Source organism: Vidua macroura, chromosome Z (assembly GCF_024509145.1).
Source record: "Vidua macroura isolate BioBank_ID:100142 chromosome Z, ASM2450914v1, whole genome shotgun sequence".
NCBI lineage: Eukaryota > Metazoa > Chordata > Aves > Passeriformes > Viduidae > Vidua > Vidua macroura.
Genome location: NC_071611.1, coordinates 47,221,349 through 47,247,172, shown reverse-complemented (window position 1 = coordinate 47,247,172; position 25,824 = coordinate 47,221,349). Strand labels below are relative to the sequence as shown.

The following is a 25,824-nucleotide window of genomic DNA, read 5'->3' as shown; positions in this document are numbered from 1 at the left end:
AAAAGGCTTCAGGATGGTTGTGTAAGAGTCTGGCTGACACCTTTGCACTGATTTCCACAAAATGCATTCTGCACATTTTCCACATGATACACCGAATCTTTTTGGCACATGATTTCTAGAAAAATGGAAGAGAAAAAGAAATACTTGGAACAAAGAGAGCACTGTTAAATTATGAGTGGACAGTTTAAGAAAAGAATTGTAGATACTGCATCATGGTTCATTAAAAGACATTAAATAAAGATCACACAATCACAGAATTGTTAGGGTTGGAAAAGACCTGTGGAGATCTGCTAGTCCAGCCTTCCTGCCAAGGCAGGCTCGCCTAGAGCAGGTTACACAGGGACACATCCAGGTGGGGGTTTGAGCATCTTCAGCAAGGGAGGCTCCATGACCTCACTGAGCAGCCTGTTCCAGTGCTCTGCCACCCTCAATGTAAAGAAATTCTTCCTCATATTGTGTTTTAGTTTACAGCCATTACTGCTTATCTTGTCACTGAGCACCACTGAAAACAGTCTGGTATCATCCGCTGGGCACCCACTGTTAAAATATTTATATGTACTGACAAGATCACCTCTCAGTCTTCTCTTTTCTGGACTAAGAAGGCCCAGCTTCTGCAGTCTCTCCTTTTAAGAGAGATGCTCCAGACCCTGAATCACCTCTATGGCTCTGCCAGACCCTTTCCAGTAGCTCTTGTACTGAGGAGCCCAGAACTCAACACAGCACTTCAGACGTAGCCTCACCAGGGCTAGGGAGAGGGGGAATCACAGCCCTTGACCTGCTGGCCACACTTTAGCTGCTGAACACCAGGACAGCACTAGCCCTCCTAACTGCAAGGCTGAACTTGTCATCCATCACCCCAGGTTCTTCTCCACAGAGCTGCTTTCCAGCAGGTCAGCCCCCATCTGTGCTGGTACTTGGGGTTATTCTCACCTCATGTGGGAATTCAACCCCAGGTGCAGGATTCTAAACTTGCCCTTGTTAAATCCCATTAGGTTTCTCTCTGCCCAATTCTCCAGACTAAGGTCCCTCTGAGTGGCAGAAAAGCCTCCAAGTGTGTCAGCCACTCCTCCCAGTTTTCTGTCATCTGCAAACTGGCTCAGGGCTCATTCTATCCCTTCATCCAGGTTGCTCATAAAGAGATTGAATAGCTGGACCAACTATTGATATGTGCATAAAGTTATAGAAACAGACATTTCAAACTATGTGTTAACCAGGTAACATAGCTAATGTATACTTCCATTCTGCTTTCTTTCTCCCACTACTTCTTTCCAAGTGCTGTATCTCTCTACTATTATCTCAGTCATAGCCAGGAGTGATGATAAAATAATAAAAACTTTCAATGGAACAATTTGAAGTCAAAGCTCTAATAGTGTATTTAAAAAGGATAATTTAATAAAAGGTCCAATAAAAATCTCAAACATTAAAATTTCATAAATGTCTTTAACTACTTCCCTCTTTTCACAAAATACAAGTCAGATCTATATTACTTATTGTTGCAAAACAGAAAAGAAAGAATAGAACCCTGGGCAATTAATCCCAAATTATTACAATAACAAACAATTGGAATAAATCCCCTTTGTCTATAATGTAAATATGCACAAAGTACCATTCATGTGGTGTCTACAGAATTCATTTTTCCCTTGATCTCACCTCAGAGGGTAGTTGGAACAGAAAACAGAATGAATACGGAACACTCATGATGAAAAAATACTTCAGAGGTTCTGCAAGCCTCCATTCAACCTGTGAGCTAGTTTAGGAACCAAACAATGTACATTGTTTTGGGGAGGTAGAAGATGAGCTTAAGTATTATGTTACACAGTCAGGTTTTCCTGATGCAAGCAAAAAAACACTCAATTGAAAGGTGGAATTGCCCCCTGCTTTGTTTGCCTGATACATTTATGACCTGAAAAAAACACGGAGCCCCTAGAATAATTTTCTAGAGTGCCCACCAAGGAAGGTGATTCAGAATCAAGATCCGTCATACAGAAAGGAAGAGAATCTAACTGAAAATATACTCTGAACAAAGCTTTTTAGGAGCTTCAAAATTCAATGATGAAGATAAAATTGCTTGGAACAGCATCTATTATCCTGTAGGAGACTAATATTTTCCATATCTGGAGATAGTATCTCAAAAGGTTTTGGGACATTTCCCACAGAATATCAAATTTTTGATGTACTGAAAATGGTGGAAGACAAGGAGAAAAGACAGCTGGAATATTAAGAGCTGTAAGCTTACTCAGTTTTTTAAAAAACTATTGTTCTGCATTTTCACTATTACTAATGTAACTTGATAATCATAGAGGACCAATGCCAACATAGAGAACAGCAAAAAATTGTCATAATAGTTTCCTTTAAACTTTTCATTTTTTCCCACATTCCCTATGCTAAATTTTGTAGTTAAATGATTCTTACTATTCAACAAGGCCAAAGCAGAAGGCAATTAAAGGACTCTGTATGAAGAAAATGTAAGTTATTATTTATCTTTTAAAAGAAAAAGCATTTTTCATTAGACAAAAATCTATTTTGCTGCTGTCAAATGTCAATGGTCTCAAGGAACATCTACTCCAGAAAGCTTTTCAGTCAAACATCTTTTGGCAGAAGTCTCCTTGCCTAGAAACTTAAGAATTAAAGATTTAAGCGAAGTGGAATTGTATGCTTTGCATTTTTACCTGACAGACGGAAATGGACATACATTCTAGTAACTATGCCTTGCAATTTTCCTTCCTTCATTCTTCATTCTCATGCTTCCTAGTTTTGCTTGAACTAAATAGGTTGATGTTTCATCTCTGTTTCTCCCAGGAAATCAAAGACCACAAAGTTCCAAAATTTATTTAAATTAAGCCCTTTACTTCTTAAAATTTCAGGCAGATTATCTCTCTACTGATTTCACAGCTCTATGAAAAGTATCTTTATGGCAGAAAAGTCTCATTTTGGTTTTATTCCAGTAACAATCAAGAACAAAACATACCTTTAGGAAAAAATAGTAAGAAACCATAAACTTCTAAACTTTTCCAGGCACACTTAAAAAAAATAGAACTGCCCTCTTCCATTCAGCAATAGCTGTTCCTCTCAACTATGTAGTTCTAAAATGAGTGGTAGGTTGTGTAACACGTCCTTCCTGAATACTAAACAGTCTCAGCAGCAAAGCAAGTGAATATTGATCCACCTAATAATACTAATTGAACTTGAGGGTTTTTTCTGCTTCAATCAAAATCCATTGTACTTTGTGCAACTGCAACTTGTGGACTAAGCTCTGCACATCTTACACTAAGGCTAATCCATCAGCTGCTGAACTGGAAACTGCATTCAGTTGCTGAAGTTAATGTGATTCTATACAGGAGGAAATCTACATAAAAAACCATCAGGTCAATGGCCTGATTATCAGAAGTTCAGATCTACAGAGAGAAAGAAGGAAGACAAGCCATTACAGGTAAAAGGATAAAAGGTTCCTGTTTGGCTGTGCTGTCGTTCTTTGACTGACCTGACTCCATTCAGGTCAGCTTAACAGTCCCAGTTCAACTCACGACATTATCTCGAATTCAGGCTTGGATTCATACCATGGTATCTCAGTTCTATTCTCATCCTCCTCACACAAAGAAAAAATATTCATGAGCTCTTTTAAGTTCTGTCTATGCTAAATGCATAACATGCAGGCTCAGACACAGGCAGTTCATTGACCAAGGTCTGTCACTATCCACAACAGGCACCAACATTAATTTTCTGCTATTTATGTTGCATTCTATGAAGAACACAGAACAAAAACCCCACTAGATAAGCTACTTACTAGTTAAAAAATAATAGTAAAAAAGCCTTCCATATTGACCAAAGGTGCATGGCTGGTGAAGATAATTTCACTCCTTTGTGCAGGAGCCATCCTGAAAGTATTCCTACTCTTCCCAGGAATACTGAGCCCTAATGTAGGCCACTTACTGCACTGCAGAATTTGCATTCCCCAAATTCTGTGGCACCTCAATGCTGTGACAGAACAGACCTTCAAATGCTGTGCTGCCACTGTGCCCTTAACTCTGATCTGAACAGAACCCTGTGAGGGAGAAGTGTTCCATCTGTCTTAGACAGGAAAGCTTCAGTTAATATCTGCAACAAGCATAGTATTACTTCTGCTTTGTCAGCAGTCTCCAAACATATCCATGCTGTGATGAACATCCATGATTCTCAAGAAATAGGGAATGCAATGGCAACTAGTTTGGTTTAGCTAGTGGATTCTCCTTCAGACCAAAGCTCGCTACTTTTGGAAACCAGAGTATAGAAAACAGAGGAGGTAAGTTTCCTTCATTCTATTACAATTTGTTAACTAATTCTGAAAGAGAATGGCAAAGTCAAATGCATTCTTCTGATTATGTTTTCACTTCCTTTAACATACTTCCCCTTCCTAATGGTGTGGATACAAACTCTTCTCGCTCTTTACACTCCATTTTAAACCATTTTTGAGTGGACGCATGGATTCCGTTTTCAATCACACACCATACCACTGAATTTTCTGGCAAGCTTCCAGTCACAAAATAGCACTTGTTTCCAGATACCAGATTTTTGTGTATGCACACCAGCATACACTGGTAGACTGTGTAAGATATAATTCCAATGGCAGTTATAAAGCACCTAGACTCCCCATGTCCTATGACATGATTACCTAAGAACCAATTCTCCTATGAGCTTCGTGTGACAACTAGAACATCACTCCCCCTTGACGTCCTGCCTATAAATCTCCCTCATCCTTTGTCTTGTCTAGAGCAACAGCCCTAGCCAGCACTCCCTTCTGCTAAGGAAAAGGACAGAAGCAATGTAAAGGAGAATTGTTCAGGTGTACCAGTCTCACAAACACAGTTTCAGAGCTTAATTTTTAAATAATTTTCAAATTATGTGGTAATAAGCATGATCTTATATTGTCATGTAAAACATAATTCATTAGTTACAGGGAAAATGGTGTCTCATATACCTCAAAGGAGAGTTTTCTGCAATTCAGAAAGGTGACAGATATACAGTTCACGTACCAGTACAAATTTGAAAGAGAGGGTTTATCCCTTGATTGTAAATTCAGCAGTGAGTTTCTAAATTCATCCAATCTACAAATGAGAAGAGGTATAGTCTCCTTTGCACATCATCTTTGCAATAATACTTTGTTTTTACAAAGTAAGAATCCCACAATACATAGCAACTAAAAACAGTTGTGCCAGAACCTCCTTTATACATTCATTTACCAGTCTGAAAATTCTTAAAGCATACAAACATCTTGAGAATTGGCAAAAGCTTTCAGTAATAAATAAAAAGGTTATACGGACCTTGCCATAAGGAGTGTCAACATATTTTTCTGTTCTTCCTTCTAAGATATCCGGATCATCCAGGCCAGTTCCACCGATAATTCCAATCTTACACAGAAAGTACATATTAGTCTTCTTACAATTCACATTTAACAGCATGCTTAAAAAACTAACCAGGCAGCGACAAAATGTATCTTCTTCTCAAGATGAGGATAGACAACAGATCAACAAAGCATAATATGCCCACTACAATTTTCCAGAATGCAAATTTCAAATACCTGATTTTAAACAACTGTATTTAGCTTGCCAATTTCTTCCCCATGATTCTCCTCTTTAAGATACCAAATTAAAAAAAAAAGCTATGAAAAAAATGCACAAAGATGTGCCATTAAATATTTATTTCCAATATAAAAGTTAAGACTATTTGGGAATGCCTGTAATGAGTGAGAAATACATGTAGAAAGCCCATTAAAACAAAGGCTTTTTGTTTATATAGACAAAAAGTCTTACATATAACCACCATACTGAATATCAGGCTGCCATATTTTTGAGCCCAGCTGGAAATTAAGCCACTTGCTCAAACTCTGCTTCTTTCCTCCTACACTCTGGTGGGATGGGGACTGGAATCCAAGTAAAACTTGTATGTTGATATAAGAAAAGCTTAATAACTGAAAATAAAGGAAAACATTATAATAAGGGTAAATGATAGTAATAATAATAAAAAAGGGAAAAAATAGTGATGCACAGTACCCTTTCTCTGCACCCACTGACTAATGCCAGACCCCATTCCCAAATTCAGAATGGCCACTCTCTGGGTAACTCCCTCTGTTTATATAATGGGCATGACATTCCATGGTGTGGAATATCCCTTCAATCAGTTTAGGTCACCTGTCCCAGCTATGCTCCCTCCCAGTTTTGCATATCCCCTTCACTCCCTCCCTGGCACAGCATGAGACAGGGAAAAAAGAAGTCCTTGATTTAGGATTAATATGACTCAGCAAAACCCAAAACATCAGTGTGTTATCAACACTATTCTCATTCTGAATCCAAAACACAGCACTGGAACAGCTATTGAGGGGAAATTATTTTTACTATAGTTGTAACCAAGACACAGGCATTTCTATATGGTATTATACCTCCAAAAGAAAGAAAACTTTGGGGGAAAAAATTAGTCTTTTGTGCTGACTCAACAAAATCTAAGAGGTTTCCCAACTAAAATCCCTGTTGTGTTTTGATTTGCCTATGATTGCATATTCCAGCTAAGAAAAATGCATCTGATTTTTCTTGTTTCTAATTCATCATTGAAAAGTAACTTGGTTTTTGTCTCTCTAGGGATAATTAGATATTCAATCAAGTCAAGATTTTTCTTGAATACAGAACACTTGTAACTCTTCGGACAGAATTGTTATTGTCAAGCTTTTCACAACTGAAAGCTTAGTAATGGTACTTAAAAGTGATGTCACCATTTATCACACATAGAGAAAATGAGTGCTTCTTTTTTGTCTTCAATATGATCAGCTGTAGCAAAGTTCGTATCACTTTCAAGTTGAATACACATAATGACTGATTTGCCTCAAAATCAACCTTTCTGATGTAACTTATTACCACAAAGACTGAAAACTTCTCAAGTAAAACCTCCAGACTTGAATATACAACACCCTCCTTCCACAACACACAGAGAGCTGCCTCTTACTTCAGCTTTTTCTTACTTTTACATTCGTAGACACCCCATCTGTTCAACCACTGTATTAACTGGCTCACTAAACACTTCTTTTCAACAAGCAGAGGCTCCGTGTTCTTGTTTACATATAAACACCTCTCTGACAAAGTTTTCCACAGCCGGTGGTATAAAAGCTCATACATGAGATAGTTTTAACCGGCCTCCTACTTCCTTCTGCTACCCCCCCTGTGGAGCACGAGGAGAAGTGCAAAGGAAAACAGCAGTGCTAACCCACATGCTCTGACCCTGAATACACACACAAGCTTTAGCGAAGACCTAGACCATTGTTTGCAGTAATATTGATGGGTCTGTTCCCTTGTTACTCGTGTTGCTTAGCTATCACAAAGGTTCTGACTTGGATTGCTCATGAAAATCCTGAAAACTACTATACATTTTAGGATGAATAACAAATTGCCTTAAGAATTGTGAAAGGTATGCAACAGGAACAACCACCAAACTCACAATCAAGAAGACTATCTTTAACACTGTTCATGCATATATTCAGTAAACACTGATGATTGCTACATTGTCAGAGGACAGGACCAAAATGGAGCCTTTTTATTTTTTTCAATCTAAGGAAAAAAAAAAAAAAAGGTTCCTTCAGCCATTTTATTGGTTTTAGCTGGGTATTACACTTGTTTTACTAACGTCCTATGACTTAGGATTCAAAAGGGAACTGAGCTTTTACATCTAGCAAAGTACAAGTTGCTGGGACTGAGGAAAAATATGCAATGCTGGAGAGAGCAGCTACAGATGCACAACATAAAAGTTACTTTTGAACTGCAGTGCTTTAAGGTTATTATAAACACACAGATCCATCACAGTAGCAGACTGTTCCTGTACAGAAAGCAGCATGCCTGGCCTGTGGCAGCATAGGCCTGGTGTGGTTGCTCTCATATTTGTTTTCAGGCTCCATGACCCAGGGGCTGCAGCAGCATCAATATGTACTTTGGCTGCACTGTTCAGTTCCTGTGTAGGCTTTTATACCACTAGCCATGCTGTCAGAAATTGCAGACTGCAATGAACCTGCAAAATATTCACAGCTCCCATGGTGCAGAACCCAAAGCACAGAAGACCTAGACTATGTTGAGTTTATTCTGCTTTCTTACCCACTGCAAGCATACCACAGTGGCAGTCTGGACAACTGTTAGGCCACCTGAGGCAACACTGGCTAGAGAAATATGGGCTCACTTATAATTTACCGGAGAGCTACTTCAGTGGAAGGAAAGTTAGGCAGCAGAGATTTTTGAAGTAACTGCTTCTCTAATCATGTAAGGTCAATTTGGAGCTGGCAGCTCTAATCCTAAAATTAATTCTACTTGATAATTATTTTTCCTCCAGTTTACATCATCTCCAGAAATACTATTTGTATCTGGGAACTAGACAGAAAAATCTGATTCCATACTAAATTCTGCTTTCCAAACCTCCTAGTAAATTATCAAAATGAATGCAAATGCTCTAGGCTCTGGCCAGGACAGGATTAATTTTTGCAGTAGTCTGGGAGGGCCTTGACTAGGACCTGGAGGTTATTTTACATGACTTTGAATCATTTTCCAAAAACAGAGGAAGGGTCCCCATGTCAGGGTAGCATGACAATTGGGTATTTTTGGGCTCTGCATAGTGGTGAGCAGTTGCATATTAGCTGCTCATCTCTTTCGTTCATATAGTTGTTATTACTGTTTGTTTTCTTTTCTCATTGTTGTTTCCAGTAAATTGTTCTTATCTCAACCCATGATCTTCACCTTCTGTGCCTCCAACTCTCCTCTCATTCTGCTGCAGGGGATGGGGAGATGTGTGGTTTGGAGTGGTTTCAGTGGGAACAGTAACATGGAGAGCATTCTGTCTAAACCACAACACCCCCGTCAGGGGCACTGACTTCTATTCCAAGCTACCAGTCCAGGAGTTGAACATATGGGAAGGCAGAGAGGATGTGACCAAGGAAGAACAAGTTTCGCCTTTCCTCAAATGCCAGAGAACTGACCTCACACCTAGGAATGACTTCAAGAATGGAAATATGTAAGACTGTATTCTCCATTCCAGACTTTGCATCCTACAAAGGGACACAAATGATATAACTTGCAAAATTTAAGGACCCTGTATCAAAGGTTATCTGGAATTAAATCTCAAGTAAAATGGCATTACAACAGAGTGAATCTCAAACAATGGGATGAAGAGCAACAGACGTGAAATCTAACAAAAAGTTATCACACCAGTAACTACAAAAATCAAACCCATTTCCCTGTCAAAGTCCAAGTAAAAATCACACTGAAGTGTATGCCTTTCTTCATGTGGTGTTTGGTGAACTTCTCCAAGGTTTAAACCAAAGGCATAGAGGTATCAGTGCAGTAACAGCCTACATTTGTTCATCATGAACAAGTCTTAAACACTAGTACATGGCATGATCACCTGTGGGTCTTTTTGACAACTAACCACCAACAAACCGTTCTGTATTCCTCTCTTCTGTTTGGGGGATACTGAGAAAGGGACGAGCATGGCATTATGAATAATTTTGCTTAAAAGGAGATAAACTTCGAGCTGTGTATAAGTTACACCTAAGAGAATAAATCTGTACTTTGAAGACAGGTTCTAACTATTTTCTACACCCAAAAGGACTGGGATTTTTCTATTTCATGGCAGAAAAATAATGCACAGTTTGTGAAAAGTCAAATTTCAGCCTGAGCCTGCCTGCCCCTGGTGCTATCACCGCTCTAAGCAGCTCTTCAAACACGCAGGAAATGAGTCTTAAGAGAGGAAGTTTTGCACTCCTTACTTCTGCCAAAGCTTAGAGTTCCATGCACGTTTAAAAACAGAGCCCACAGCTACAGACCCGCCACGATCCTTCTCACTGACAAATCCAACACACCGCACACGGGTCAGATACCCGGAAAAGGAGATTTCTCCAGGGAAAAAAAAAAAGAAAAAAAAAAAAGAAAAAAAAAAAGAAAAAAAAAATATTATATAATAAAAAAAAAAAAAAAAAATCGTCTCTTCCGGGTCGGCCGCCGTCGCCCCTGCATGGGCCTGGGCGACGGCGCGCTCGGGCGGGCGCCGCCCCCAACAGCGGCACCGCCGCGTCCCCGAGCCCGCTCCCGACAGGCGGCGCAGCAGGAGGGTGGGAAGGCGGCAGGAAGCGGGGAAAGACGCAGCGGGCAGAAGGGAGGGAAGGAGGAAAGAAGGAAGCAAGCAAGCAAAGAAGGCAGCGCCGAGAGGGCGGCAGCACGGCCCCCGCCATCTCGCTCCCGCAGCCGCCGCGAGACGGCGGCAGGGAGGGTTCGCGGGCGGCGATGGACGCCACCTCCGCCCTCCTGAGGCGCCACTGGGCGGAAGCACGCTTACCTTCACAGGTACCGAGGCGGCGGCGGCAGCCATGATGGCGAGAGAGCGGGGCGGTGCCGCCGGGGCCTCGCTCAGCCTGCCGGGGAAGGGCGTTCCAGCCGCCAGGGGGCAGCAGCCGCCCGTGCTGTGGGAGCGCCCGGGGAGCACCGGGCCGTGAGGGGAATGGGAGCCCTGCCGTGCTTAAGGCCGCAAGGCCGTCTTGCTTGCTTCTTAATCCTTCCGACCTGCACGCTCCGCGGCGACTTCGGGAGCCTCCGCTGCGTGGAGCCGGAGTGGTGCTGCGGGTGATGTGATGAAAATAGTTTGTTTACTTAAAGGTGCAACTCTGTGCTCAGATTGCCAAGCCCTGCCTCGGCTTCTCTGAAAACATAATTGTCAGAGGATCTGTATTTCAGTCAGACCATCTTTCCATATCCTGGAAACACAGCGGTTTATTTGACTTTCCCCCCCAGTTAAAATCCTTGAATTTGCCAACAGAGGTAGAGCTAAACTGCACCACAAAATCCCTGAACCATCCTAAAAAACTTAACTTGAAGCCGAAAAGTGCCAATTAGTCTCAGACTGCCAGAAACGGCAAAATGAGACCTAAATTCTAGCTCTAACCAACATGAAAATTCCTAATTTAGAATATTTTTAACTAAGTAAAAGAGGTTTGTTTTAAATTAAAATATCTAATTAATTTAGAGTTTTAATGTGCTCTGAAATAAGGATACTGGATATTGTCTTTTCAAGGATTTCTTATTAAGGAATTTGGATATTGTCTTTTCAATATCCAAAAAGATGTCTGAGAAGAAACTAGAGCACATTTTGCAAAAAAGAAAAATAGTTATTTTTGAAGTACACATACATAGAAAGTTTACACATGTTTAGTTCTCCAAGCTAAATAGAGCTTCAAGTGATAGAAAAAGATAAACACTTTTATTGTGTATTAATAATTAAAAATTTCCTATCTGTGGTATTTTTCTTGTTGCTACCAGTCTGTAATTTTGGAGAACATTTGTTCTACTGTACCATAATCCTACATTTTGAGACACATCAATAGTTTTTATATATGTATGCATTTTATTTCTGTAGGTATTACAGATCTCTATATATTTTCATAAAATGTATAGCTTTCAAAAACAGCCACTATCTTGTTAATTGGAAGTACTTGCTCATACAAGTGTTTGATATATTTTCTTTAAAGCAACTTTATCGACTGGAGACACCTTATCCACCCAGTCATGCTATTCTCACATGCCATTTAGTGCTACCTGCCTGTTAAAAAACTGTTGCGCATCTGTTAGGCAAGGCAGGCTCAGATTTGTCACTGGACATATGTCCTACATTTTAACTGCTAAGATCTTGAGGGAGTTCCTCGTATACCGAAAGGAAGGGATACTCCCAATAATTTAAGGCAGTAGCAGTGCTGAACTCATGCTTCAGCTGGAATGTGCTCTCTGTGCAGCTTTAAGCACTTTTAAACACTTTTTGGGTTTTGTTCCCTGTGTGCTAGGGATCTTTGTGCACTGCTGGGATGTTTGTTACAAAGGCTGAAACTTTCTTACTGCAGGTCAAAATGTAGAGCATACTGATAACAAATTTACTTTGGAAAATCATTATATAAAGAGAGAAAGAAGGACATAAATGATGCTACATGTTAACTTCTTCAGCTGAAGTTACAGTTTTTCAGGTGAAGTTATAGCTAACTTCTTTTATGGCTTCAGTGTGTAGCCGTAATACCACAATATGACTCAAATTTACCACAGTGTCGTGGTTTGACATGGAAGTGAATTTTTTCTTGTTCTGTTGAAGGCATATATTCTGCTTTTAGTGTACAGAATCTTTTAATGAATAGTTCTTGCAATTCTTTCTGTTAAATCCTACAATTTTCCTCTGTTGAATTGCTTATAAAAAGCTGTGTCAGTTGTGTTGCAGTATTCATTTTTGCCCAAAATTATGTGCAATATATTTGCTATTTGCAATATATTTGCAATGTATTTGCTATTTGCAAATATATTGCATATATATTTTTGCAAATACATATGCGTATGAGAGTTTGTGTTGCTTAAACTATTTAACTATTTATACTTAGGAAAGTATTCTCTATTTGCACTCTCAGGAACTGGAAGTTAAAAGTTGGTTCTTACTCCTCTTTAAAATGCCCAGCTTCACACCTGTGGATTCTCTGGTGCTTTGTGTGTTTTGTAGGAGTATTGCTCTGTGTAATGCTCTCCATATATCCACATTAAATCTGAACACTGAGCAGCAAGCTGAGAAGGCTGCTCACGATGGATTGTTAATGACAAAGGTATTTGGAGAAATGTTGAGCTGGAAGCTCAAAAGAAGCTTCATTAGATGGAGTTTCTGAAGATGGCTGGTCTGAGCAACTGTTTTGGCACAGTCTAGACAATGGATGGACAGCTTAGAATCAGAGCTAAAACACTGCACTCTTGAAGTACCTTTTCACATTTAACACCATGTGAATTCCAGTTTAGCAATTTACTAGAAGGAAAACCTGTATCAATATGAAATTTTGCACTTCTTCAAGTGAGGTGTTTATCAACAATTAGTGAGTTCCCATTACTTAACTTATAACCTAGATTAAGACATACATGTATTTAAGCCTTCAAAATTATTTAACTGATCAGTCACAGGTAAGAAACAGTGCTTTGTGAAATGAACATTTTAAATGCTTTCATTTCTGTACACCATATGCTTTTGATATCTCAGTTTTAAATAGCTTAAAATTAAAATACTGTTATAGGATTGAGAGGTGGAATCCAGTTCAGTGTCTGCTCATCAGGAAACCCTAATCCAGAAATCTTTAACACTCCCTTATCATTGTGAGTAGTCAGCTTTCTGCAGCAACCATTTGAAACTGGAAGCAGGTAATTGAACACCATCCCAACAAAACCAGAATGTTCAGGAAAACACAATGAACATAAACTATTAAAAAGACACTTGTTACAGGATTTCTAGAGAGGTTGCATTTTCAGTTCACAATTCCATTTGTGGCATTACAGAAAAAAACACCTTAAAATAAAGAGATAGCTTTGTATTTTCCCAGAGATCGCACTTTGTACTTCATTTTCTAAATGATGAACTGTAAATCCATTTATCTGAAGGAAAAGGAACAGTTAAATGATGTTTCATTTTTTCAAAAAGAAAATAAATGCACTATTACTTGGAATCTCTCTGCTTTGATTTCTCAGTATTTCTGTTGGCTTTGTTTCATGGGCAGTGTTTCCTTAGCTGAAGTTAAAATAATGTGTAAAAATCATTTACACATTACACCATTCCAAAAATACAAAAGAACCTTTGGATGAAAATAGGTAATTTAAACCCTGTCCCTCCTGAAGTCAGAATCGTGATGGTAATCAACCTTAACTGTGTTAAGTGGTGCTCAGATTAGTAGAATGTATCTGTGAGAATGCTTTGAAGACGAAAAGCTCTGTATCAAGGTAAAAGGTCTTACTCTTTTTTTATTACAACAAAAGTTTCTGTGAAGAAATAACAGTGCTGTGTACACATAGCTGAGCTTTGAATTGCTTTTGCTAATGTTACTTCAAAGAAACAGTATTTGCATGAGAGAAGGGAAAATAAAGCTTCAATCAAGTCCAGTTTACCTTCTCCATTTATTCATGCCAATCTCACTGTCAAGAGTTCCCATTACGCTGTACTGCTTGTAGGCTTTGTTGTTTCTGCCCTAAAAGTTCACAGAATATTTTCAGTAGTGATGGAATACTGCATGCATTAAAAGAAGAGTATTCTGTGTCAGACAAAATTTGACCCAAAAAGGAAGTCCCTATTTGCCATTTGCTCTTACTGTGAAACTGTCTTTCTCTTTCACATTCCATGTTGCTTTCATCTTTGCTCCTGTATACTGGAAACAATTTTCTGACCCTTGTCCCCAAAATAATGGTTTGTGATTTCAACTGACATAAAAAAAAAAAAAAAAAAAAAAAATGTTTGGTGTTGGGAAGAATAACTTTTAAAGCATAAATAAGCTTAAAGGCTACTGTGTGTAAGCATCTGAGTCAGGTTCAGGAAAAAACTTAAGTTTCCAACTCTTTATTGTGATCCACTACCCAAACTGCTAGTTTATTGTTTCTACAGATATCTTGTGGAGCAGAGGGGTCTGTGAAGCCTCAAAAGCATGCCCACAAAAGGCTAACTGAGGAAGTTCAAAATACCTTTAGCAGGAGCTGAAAACATCTGTCTTTACACTGACTCTGCTGTGGGATTGTAACACTTTATGTTGGTCCATCCATTTGTAAAATGAGCAGTTGGGTTTTCCCTAATTTGAAACAAGTGGAAGTATCTTGAAGGGACCATTTTCGCAAAACAAAAATGCTTCTCTAGCATGATATTTTTCACAAGGAGGAACCATGAAGAAGATGACCTGATCATCTTCAAAGCTGAGATATGCTTCTTGTGCACTAAATAACTTTAATTCAATGAAGATTGCACAGTCCACAGACAGAGCAACTCTGGCATTTACAAAAGAGAATTTTTCATCTTACAGATAATTTACTGATATAATAATTCTGAAAGCATCCATGCGAAGAAACACACACTGTGAGCTCTGGTATGTCAAATCTGCAAGATAAGATAGTGGAATTCAGAAACTTGACTTTTGACATTACTGACATAAGCTAGCTCAGAAAATAAAATCCAAACTGCAATTATGCGGTCATACTTTTCTTCCTGATTGTAATGTAATGACTCAAAGTCCCCATTATCTTCAGTAATGCTACAGAGAAAAGGGAATCTCAGATCATGTAGGAAATGGTTACAGAATATGAGCATTATTTTAATTAATAGCTGCATTGGTCTGCTAGTGTTAAGATGTCAATTAGTTTTTGTTCACAAAGTATATGAGTGCATTCATATCACCTGTGCATAGAAGTGCTTATAAAACAAATGTAGGTAGCTAGAGTAAAAGCTGCCTTCCCATGTGGCTCGGCTGGAACTTGCTCTTCTACCAGATGTTTGTACTTCCAGCATTTTTTCTGACATACATGTCAGCTTAGCTCCCACCACACAGGTATTAAAAGGAGAAGAGTGAAAAAGAGTGGCCTAACTATTTCATTGGTTTATGCCGAGGTATGGTTATTCAAGCCGCATCTGGATTTTGTTTTCACATAACCCCTCTTTGACTACATCTTGACTTCAGGTGCCTTCCTTGGCTCTGCTCAGGCATCACTTCTGAATGGTCTTGATGACTAAAAGTTAGGTCCTGGAAATTGTAAAATGCTTCCCATGGGACTGGCCCAGGAGGCACAGTGACTCAGAGGCTGCTTCCTTGCCTCCTCTTGGCCATGGGCATGCAGGTACTCACTGCTGACCTAATGCATCCTTCAGTTATTACATGCCCATCCCACACAGCTGTGCTCTGGATGGGACCAGATCTTCATCTTTTTCATGCCTCTGCCTGCTTCCATTTAGTGGGCTTGCAGTACAATTTCCCTGTGGTTAGATCCCTGGTCCAGCAGGTCCTTTGTGGAGGTGAGTATGTTCTGCACATTTAACGCTTTGTTCTGTGGTTTGCCGGTGCTTCTAGTCAACATGTGGTAGTTCTGTGCCAAATAAAACCCACAACACTCTTACATGTGTGTCCATTGCAGGTACAGATTATGTCCTTCAGCAATGTGATTTACCTGTAGCAGCAGAATAGCTTCTTTTTATTGTGTGGGTGGCTTCTTTGCTAAAGTAGCCTGTGTAGCAATGTTGGCTAAACTGTGGTGTATGCCACCTTCTAGCTCATCATTCAGCTTTAAATAGCAATTAAATATTAGTTCTGTGCATGTTAAATGGAAAAAGAGGCTTTTTAAACATCTTTATATTGCCATCTTCCAAAATAATAAAGGAAGCTTGAGATAAGAAGGTGTCAGGTTAAAATACAGTTTCATTCACTAACTATTGTAAAATATTTGGAGGGAAGCTAAAGAGGTATTTAAAATTTTATGCCTAATATTTTAGTTGATCTAAATTGATCTAGTGTCATAAGAGGAGTAACATAAACCCCCTGATCAGAGAACATATACTTTCTAGCTGAGTAAAGGGATAATGCTTTGAGTAATGAGTTGATGTCTGCTGGTATCTATTGTCTATGACATTCATCTTATTGTAGTTTAGAAATATACAATATTTTAAAAATGCATCTCCTAACAACACCCAAATGAGATGGTTAAACTACTTATGAATGAACTTTGGACTAAAGGGTTGATAAAAAAAAAAGAGGTCAGTGTGTCAAAATACTGAAGATCTCAGCTGGTGCTCATGTCTCTAAATAGGTGATCAGTTAATGGAGAGAGCTGCAGGAGTAACTTTCATGCTGTCCCTGTTACAGTGTGAGTCATTTGGCAAACCTGAGCAGGTGAGCTGTGGTATCACACTAAGTAGTTCTGCCATGGTCTGCACATCTGCAAAAAGAAGGGAAAGAATTTCCCAAGATCAGTTTTCAGGAGTATTCTCTGATTCTCAGTCAATCACCGAGGTGCATCCTGAGACATCACTGCCCAGGCATCTGAGTCTTATCCAGTTTCAGGGCACAAGGAAAAAACTCTTTGATTGTAACAGGGAATCTCCATGCTAAGGAAGCTTCCCTGTTCAACCACCCAGGAGCCACTCTGGCCATTACATTTGCACCACCTGAGCTGGGACTGAAGCCCCTTTGCAGCTAGAGCCCCCCGCTCACACTCAGACCAGGATTCCTCACCGTCTCTACCCCAAGTTTACTATAACAAAGTCTCACATATCAAGATCCTTAAAACAGTTTAATCTTGTTGCAATAACTAAATAACAAGATGACAACTTGAGCCGGTGCCTCTGAGGAGGGACCCTGAGCAAAGGAACTCCTGGGCTTTTATACCTTCACACTCTAAGCATGCTAAAGTCTCCCTTTTCATCCGGAGCCCTTGGCTCCTGCTGTGTCTCAGTGTCCCATCACTCGGCCAGGCCACAGGTCCCTGTGCTCTCTGATGTGCAAAGGGTCAACAGTTCACGGCCTCTTGCATTGTGCTTGGGCTGGGGCTCGTGTCCCAGCAGAGCTCGGTCTGCAGCCTGAACTGCAGCTTGCACACTCAGCTGCCTGCACTGAGTGCATTTAACATCTATCAGATGCTCGTGTGACAGAAGTAGTTTTCAGCAGCTGAAATTTTGTCTATGAAGAAAATCCATCTAATTTTCACTATTTGTCTTTGAGCAAGATTTAAGAGAAAACTATAAGGTAAAAATCAGGGTTCTTGGGATCAACATAATTTTCTGGGGTTTTTTAGCTGCTAAATAAGATGAACAGGATTAACAAGAATATTGATGTGTAGGAGGTTTCTCTTCTGAAAGTATGCTGTGCTGTAGCCACAGTATCTCTTCGAAAGGGAAAATCTTTTGTGTAGATGAGAAAAAGTGTTGAGACAGTGATTTGTAATTGCACAGAATGTGTTAAGATGGTCTCTGCTTCAAAGAGCTTACTGTTTATGGCGATCCAAATGGGCAGGGAGGAGAGACAGAAGGAATTGAAGATACTTGAGCAATGAAAATGTGGAAACAGAATCCCATGTCTCATCTCTCCCAATCCCATACTTCTTCCACTGAGCCAAAGTTACAGACACCAAGCTTCCTTAAGCAATGACAAGTAGTAGTCATCCAAATCCTAGTTTTGAACTAATTTTAAATTAAGGATTCACTCTGATGCTGCTGTACACTCATTACACCCTGCTCACTGCCCACCCCTCCCCAGTCAGCCAACCATCTACACCAAGAGATGTAAGAGAGCTTTGCCAAACCTTCCCTAACTGTCCTTGGGACAATGCATAAGACAGATTTAAATTTCAATTACTTCAGAGAATTCTCAAACAACTCTGGAAAGCAGAAGGGAAGCAGCAGAAGACTGATAATCTCCAGAGTTTATATGCTTGAATGAAACAGGAGCCTAAAAACACCCATGATAACTTGTTTAAGAGGTTTCTGAGCCCCGTGGAATCACCACCATGCTTCTAAAAATGTCTTGTTTTCCCTATTTTCTCATTTAATAGGAGTAGATTTATTTAACAAGATCAACTTGCCTTTCTAAGCAATTAATAGAAATCTTTAGGTGTAGAAAGGGGAGAGTTATGCTGTGGTGATTGATGTGTCTTGTTACTGTAAAGAAGGAGCATTTGAGTTTAGCAAGCTTTAGCAAACTGAAAAGCTGTTACCTGTGTACAACTCGGCAGCTGTAAAGAAGATTTGTGTGTTTAGTCCTGTCATGAGGAAAAAGCAGAGGTCTAGAAGCGAACAATGCAGAAACATGTTGCAGACCTCTTTAGGTATGCTCACAGAAGATCTGTGATTAAAATTTGTACAAAATTAAGAGTTTGTGGTGGGTTGACCCTGGCTGGATGCTAGGTGCTTACCAAGCTACTTTGTTACTTCCTTCCTTCAGAGGACTGGAGGAGAGGAGAAAGTAAGATGGAAAAATCACATGGGTCAAGAATAAGGCAGTTTAATAAATAAAAACAATGGCTACATGTGGAAGCAGAGGAAAATAATAGATTTATTTTCTACTTCCTATCAGTGGATAATGTCCAGCCACCTCTTGGGAAGTAAGACCTCTATGTGAAACTGCTCTGGAAGACAAACACCGTAACAAAAAATGTCGTCTCCCCCGCCCCCACCCCTCCCCCCCACCATTTCCTCCTCCTTTCCTTTAGCTTGTATTGCTGTATTCCTGACCAGATATAATATAATATGAAATATTCTTTCGGCTAGTTTGGGTCAGCCATCCTGGCTCTGTCCCCTTCCAAGGTCTTGCTCATCCCAGCCTAATGGTGAAAAGAGAGGCTGGTGCTGTGCCAGCACTGCTCAGCAGCAGCCAAAGCACTGCTGTGTTATCAACACCTTTCCAGCTACTAATGCAAAGCACAGCACTGTGAGGACTGCTGTGGGAAAATTAACTCTATCTCAGCCAGACCAAATACAGAGCTTTACAGTCTAAGAGACCACGTGGTTGAAGAGCATTTCTCCCAGTCCTGAAACAGGATATGCCACATTTTATCAATTAAGGGAGGAGCTAAAACACAAAAATATTGTTTGGGGATGCATTATATGGAGCTAGGGTACTTCAGCTGCTAAATGAGGACACATTTACAGAAATAATTCTCAAGACCTTATTTAGAAAATACTTAAAGTCACTGCTTGTAGTGAGGCTCTCAGGAAACCATTTTCAACAAGAATGTAAGAAAACTTCTTATGCTACAACAGGTCTAAGGATTCCATGACTCATTTGAATTGCAGAAAGGAAGGATGACTGGTAGAATTAAGAAAGGTTGGCAGAATAACAAAGTAAATGTAAATTGATGTATGAGCAGGCAGGACATGGTGTGTGGGTGTACATACTGAGGGTCTGAATCTGCTGCTTACTATTGTGAAAAAGGCACAAGTTCAAATGGCAGAAGTGGAAGATTTCAAAAGCTCTTGGCAAAGAGCTCCTGACTCAGTGGGAGCAGAATAACTTAAAACCCATCTGAAAGCCAACAGTAAGTGCTCTTTTATCTTTAGTATTATTAATAGCTGAGTCAGACTTTTGAGTGACATTAGCCTAATAATAATAGCTTGTTATATGAGACAAAAGGTATTGGCTATGGAAGGGAAGCAAAACAAGCAACTAGAATACACAGCAAATATGATGAGCTACTTTGAGCTAATTATCTGATTTATTTTTTAGCTGATATTTTTGTTAGGGGAAACTTCTGTTTAGTTATCTCTCTAAGCCATTAAGAAATTGAATAGGAAGCAAAGTATTCTTGCTATGAGTTCATGCTCTGCATTGCATGTGCTCTGATGTCCTGGACCATAAAGGAAGATGACAAGACATATGGAAACAGAGCATGTGCTCATTAATGTGAAAGGATCTTTGCACTTTGTACAGAGAGAGGAGTCTTGTGATCCTTACAGACAAATGTAGCTATTCAATAGTTTTTGGCCTCTACATTTCTCTACAAAGTAGAGCAAGGAGGCATATGGGGATAGAAAAATTTTAAGTATTGCTCCACATACTTATTTTAGGGGATTTTCCTGGAGACAACTGGACATATTTGACCATTATGCCTCTCTGTTTATCTGCACTCATCTTTCTCACCTCCTCCTATTGACTTTTTACTTTACTGTTCAATGCTATTCCAATCCAAGAGGGACAGAAGTCTCAAAGATACTGGTTCCTTTGAGATCTATGAAAACATGTGGCTGGGTGGAATAGGGAGAGACAGTTAATAAACAATTCTTTCCAATGTCTTCTTCCAAAGGAGAAGGGTAAAGCACTGTCATTTTATTGTTAAAGAAAAAAAAAAACAAACCTACTGAAAACCATTCTTCAGGTTTCTTTTAGTTAGTTATATTCTGGCCAAAGGAGCAACTGGTACCCTTTCTGAACAGTGATAATATTTTTCATGTCTCCAGGATGTAATGACTGGACAACATAAAATAAAATGGAAAGTCTTGAAAGCATTTTCTTATTGATTTAACCCACAAGCTAAAAGGAGGAAAAATGTATCCTCGGGCAGCCCCACTACTTTTTTATTTTCTATTAGCACATTTCATTACTTTTTGTACTTTTTTCCCTCACTTTCATTGTAAAACTCAGATCATATGTTCCTATCATACAGAATCATATAATCATTAGGATTCACAAAGACCTTTGAGATCATTAAGTCCAACCATCAACATAGCATCACCATGCTATGATGACCATCAAACATTGCCACCATTAAACCATTCTTCCCATTTTCCTTTATTTTATCTTCTGTTTTTCTAATCTCATTTTATATTTCCAGTTTGCCTCATGAATTCTTCCACATTTATTTTGAGGTGTCTAGAAAAAAACAACAATAATAACAACAATAAAGTAAACTCCAAAGAAAATCGGAAAACCCCCAGATTTCCTGATAACAATTTGATGCATAATGCCTTACTCTATTTCCAGTATTGTGGCAAATACATTTGTACAACAAGCTTTTCCCAAGAAATTATGCACTGGAATAAATTTTAATTTGTATAGTTTCTGTGACTTCATGGTTTTGTGTTAACATTGTGTAGGTATTTGATCATACCGATTCCAAATAAACTACTTGCTGCCTGACAAATTTTCAACAAATTTACCTGGCAATTATTTCAGCCTGGGAAATGTTTTTTATTGCAGAGCAACTTTTCTGACTAGGCTGAAGAAATGTATTTGATATTTAAATATTCTGTCCATCTCTCCAATAGAATTCTGTCCGTCTTAGCTGCATGCCAACATCATAATAATGCAAAACAGAATGAGTAGTTGCTGTTTGGTTGATTAATTAGTATTTCCTGATAAAAGTTTGTAAAATGTAAGATGTTATTATTATTCATAAATGTGTGTAATGTCACTTTGTGCATGAGGAGATAAACAATTCTTAAGGAAAACTTTTTTAAGGAAAACTGTTCCATAAAAGGAAATTAACTAAAATATTTTGATTTTGGTTGGTTCATCATCTGAGGCTTCTCCCACTGCTCAGGAAGAGGAGTGGTTCCCCTGGTGCACACTCTCTCCCATAGGAGACAGTTTTCCATTAGCTTCTCCAATGTGGCTCCATCTCGGAGCAACAACTCCCTGTGAACTGCCGTAATGTGAGTCCATCCCAGGGGCACCAGTCCCCCTCAAACTGCTGCGGTGTGGGTCACTCTTCCATGGGGTGCAGTCCTCCAAGGACAGGCTGCTCCAGTCTAGGGGCAGGACCCCTCTCTCCACAGGTCTCCCACAGGGTCACAGCTTCCTCCGGGCATCCACCCGCTCCAGCATGTGCACCTCCATGGCGTGCAGGTGGATCTCTGCATCCCTGTGAATCCCCATGGGCTGCAGGGGCACAGCTGCTTCACCATGGGCTGCACCACAGGCTGCAGGGGAATCTCAGCTGCAGTGCCTGGAGCCCCTCCTGCCCCTCCCTCTCCACTGACCTTGGTGTCTGCAGAGTTATTCTTCTCACAGGCTCTCTCTCTGCTCTTCTCTAGTCAAAATTCCAACACTGCAACCCCTTTTGGTTTTGAATTCTTCTTAAGTGTGTTATCACAGAGGTATTACCATAATTTCTAATTGGCCCAGCCTTGGCCAGCAGCATGTCCATCTTTGGAGCCACCAGGGATTTTCCAGGCACATGGAAGAAACTTCCAGCAGCTTCTCATAGAAGATATCTCTGTAGCCCCTCCACTACCAAAACCAGACAGTGCAAACCCAATAAATTTACTTAAAACATTCATTTCATAATTACCAGTTGATACTCTGATTACTTTTGTATACAAATCTGGAATGACTTTTCCAGGCAGAAAATATTTCATCTCATTGATGGAGCTTGAGAACTGTGAAGGAAGAATATCATCATAATTGAATGGTAAGATTATTACAAGCAAAATGTTCAATTAATATATGCTACCTCCATATTAATGCATAAAGCTCAAGAAAATGTGGAGGATCTGGAAGTCTTCCTACATGACACAGATATATGGTTGTTACTACCAAGATTTTTTAGTAAGACTTCAATGATTAAGGGTTGAAATTCTTGGTGGAGACAAGTTACAAACTGGTAAAAGAGGATCAGTAGTGGTATAATGCTGACTTTATCCAGTTTATTGACAGCTTAGTTATTGAGGTTATTGAGTCTTGTAAATTATAAAGTACTGGATATAATTTTAAAAAAACCTAGTAAATTCAGATTTAAGAGCCAGTGCATTGAAGGGTCTAGAGCTCAAGGGTTATAAGGAACAGCTGAGGGAGCTGAAGTTGTTTAGCTTGGAGAAAAAGAGGCACAGGGTACAGTTTATCTCTCTCTCCAACTACATGAAAGGAGGCTGTAGGGAGATGAGGGTTGGTCTCTTCTCCCAAGTAACAAGTGACAGGATGAGAGGAAATGGCCTCAGGTTTTACCTGGGGATGTTTAGATTGGCTATTAGGAAAAATCTCTCTGCTTAGGGGTGGTCAGGCACTTGAACAGGCTAGAACAGGGAAAGTGGTTGAGTCACTATCCCTGGAGGTATTTGAAAGACGTGTAAGCCTGCCACCACCACTAACAGAGTTTTGGATAGTTCCCAGAAGTTCTACTCCCTCTGTCATCAACATAATGCAAAAAAAGTGACTAATGCTGTGTGACAGCTCATTCTGTTAAGGCTGGCATAAATTCAACCAAACTAGCAGTAAATGTAGCAAATGATTAATGATCAGCTAATGTCTTCTCTGAATATTGGGCACATACATACATTAATGAATGTACTCGACAATATGCAAATACCAGTGTTCCCAAGAAGAAATTATCTTTGTAGGGAGATATTTCTACACAAGTGTAATTAAAACACATTAAGGCCACAATACTCTGTAACTGAAAAGTGGGGAAAAAAAATAAGCTCAAAATCATCATACTGAAAAAATGGCTACTTCCATCAAAGGTACCTCATTAAGCTACCAAGTGTTTGAAGCATATATATAGTTTAAAATCTAATCAAGAATATATTTTGGCATAGGCCTAACTTTCCACTCTGCTGTGTGTTAAGATACCTTACCTTTTTCACCAATTTTATGTTTTAGAGTCAGCTTCCCAGGGAAAAAAGAGTTTTTTTGATATGGGCTAGGAGACATAACATTACTCAAAAGACAGCTAGGCAGTAGGGGGAGTCAATCATGCAAGTTGTGGTGCCCTCTGGGAATGTGACTCAAACCTGATGGGAGCCATGGAACAGCTAAATTACAGGTTCTACCTGGACCAAACATTCAATTTCTGCAGAAGTGGGATGGAAAAAAAAAAGGTTTGGGGAAAATTTACTGTTCTTTTATTTTACAATTTTGTTAGAAATACTAGCAAGAAAAACTCAAAATGTCTTTATAAATACACACCTAGAAAAAGATACAATGTATTCTATTAAGTGCAATATGTTGTACAATACAATATATGATACAACATATTGTAGTAAGTACAATATATTGTATAATACAATGAAATGCATTAGATTGTATTATATAATGTAATGTATTAGATATAATACATGGCATATATTTTACTAGGCAGTAGATATGCAGCTGCTCTTCTAGAAATTGTATTTAGCTTCACAGAGGGATCATTACTGATTACAGGTTGGAATGTTACTCATTCCCATAGCCTTGGAAGAACAAGAAAATGAATATGTGAGTGCTGAAAGGTCATATACAGGGAAACCATTGCTCAAGTATTGTTTCCTATTAAGATCTAATGGAAGATATTTTCCATTCAAATAAGAGTGGGTTTTTTTTTTTGTTAGAAAAGATCATTAAGTGCATTCAAAACACAACCTAAAAGCAGTTGAAATCAGGCTTGAAGTGCTCTTGGCCTCATTGGGCTCTGGTTGGGTGAGATGAAAAGCACCAGTGAACTCAATCAGTTGTGCCCTGAAGGAGTGACAAGGATGGGGGTCCTGCATCCTGAGTCCTCCTTCTCAGAACCTTCAATAATAACCATCTCCTCTCCTAGCAAAACCAGCCTGATGAGTTATACACTCTATTGTCCGTGTTTTGCCCTGCTCAGCCCAAACTCTGCAACCACTTAGATAGGATCAGATTTACTATCAATATTTAGTAAAAAAAAAAAAAAAAAAAAACTTGGCCCACTTTAAATGTCCATGCTATGTCACATAGCTCATAAGGTGACATACTTCGTAAATTGCAAATGATATCAGGAAGAATCAAAGAAAGCAAAAATCTTTATATAAATATGGAAGAGAAAACACAATGTCTGTAGGGGTTTGTGTTCACAGCAGGGGAGAGTACCACTGACACACAATAAAACCTTAATGTAACTTCACTTACGTTAACATAAGAAACAGGTTTAGAATTGTCTGTGGTGAAAAACTAATATACTAATGTATCATTGTCCCAGCCTAATCATAAAGCCTCAACGTTGATATAGGAATCAGCCAGATAAAAACTTTCAAACACAGTTCTGAGTATTAGAAAGCAGCATTCTTTATTGCAGTGTGCTGGTCACTCAGAGAATCCTTCCTCTAACTGAGTACCCTGAGCATTGGGTTGTTGTAGATGTCGGCAAACCCAATGGGAAGAATGATGATGTCTAACTCCATTTCAGAAGGCTGAATGATTTATTATAATTATGTTATAATACATTAATATGCTATATAAAATACTACATGCTACTTTCTCTAACTATCATATCTCACTCCTCACAACTCGTGACCCTGTTCTCCAGACTCCAGACACAGGTGGATCTGATTGGCCGTCAGGCCCAAACAATCCACCATGGTCCAACCAAGCGCTCACTCTGGGTAAACAATTCTCCAAACACATTCCACAAGAGAAAAACAAGGAGCAGAAATAGAAATTGTTTTCTCTTTCATTTCTCTCTGTGCACCTCAATAAAAAATCCTGAGAGAGAGAGAAATGTGCTTGCCACATAGGGTAAATGATCAAAACTGTGAGTTTTTATCATACACACTGATGACATACTCGTTGGCTATCCCTGCTTACTTGATGTA

General features: G+C 39.3%; 1 protein-coding gene across 2 annotated transcripts in view; it reads right to left on the bottom strand.

Annotated features, from left to right (window-relative positions):
- Nucleotides 1-10,396, bottom strand: part of MTAP (methylthioadenosine phosphorylase) — a 33,664-nt gene extending 23,268 nt beyond the window's left edge. For both annotated transcript variants that reach the window (XM_054002578.1, XM_054002579.1), the window contains exons 1-2: nucleotides 10,333-10,396; nucleotides 5,298-5,384 (exon numbers count right to left, since the gene is read on the bottom strand). In XM_054002578.1, the coding sequence (XP_053858553.1) occupies nucleotides 5,298-5,384; nucleotides 10,333-10,365 (120 nt within the window). In that variant the 5' untranslated portion in view covers nucleotides 10,366-10,396. The remainder of the gene's footprint in view (nucleotides 1-5,297; nucleotides 5,385-10,332) is intronic.
- Nucleotides 10,397-25,824: the final 15,428 nt, after the last annotated feature.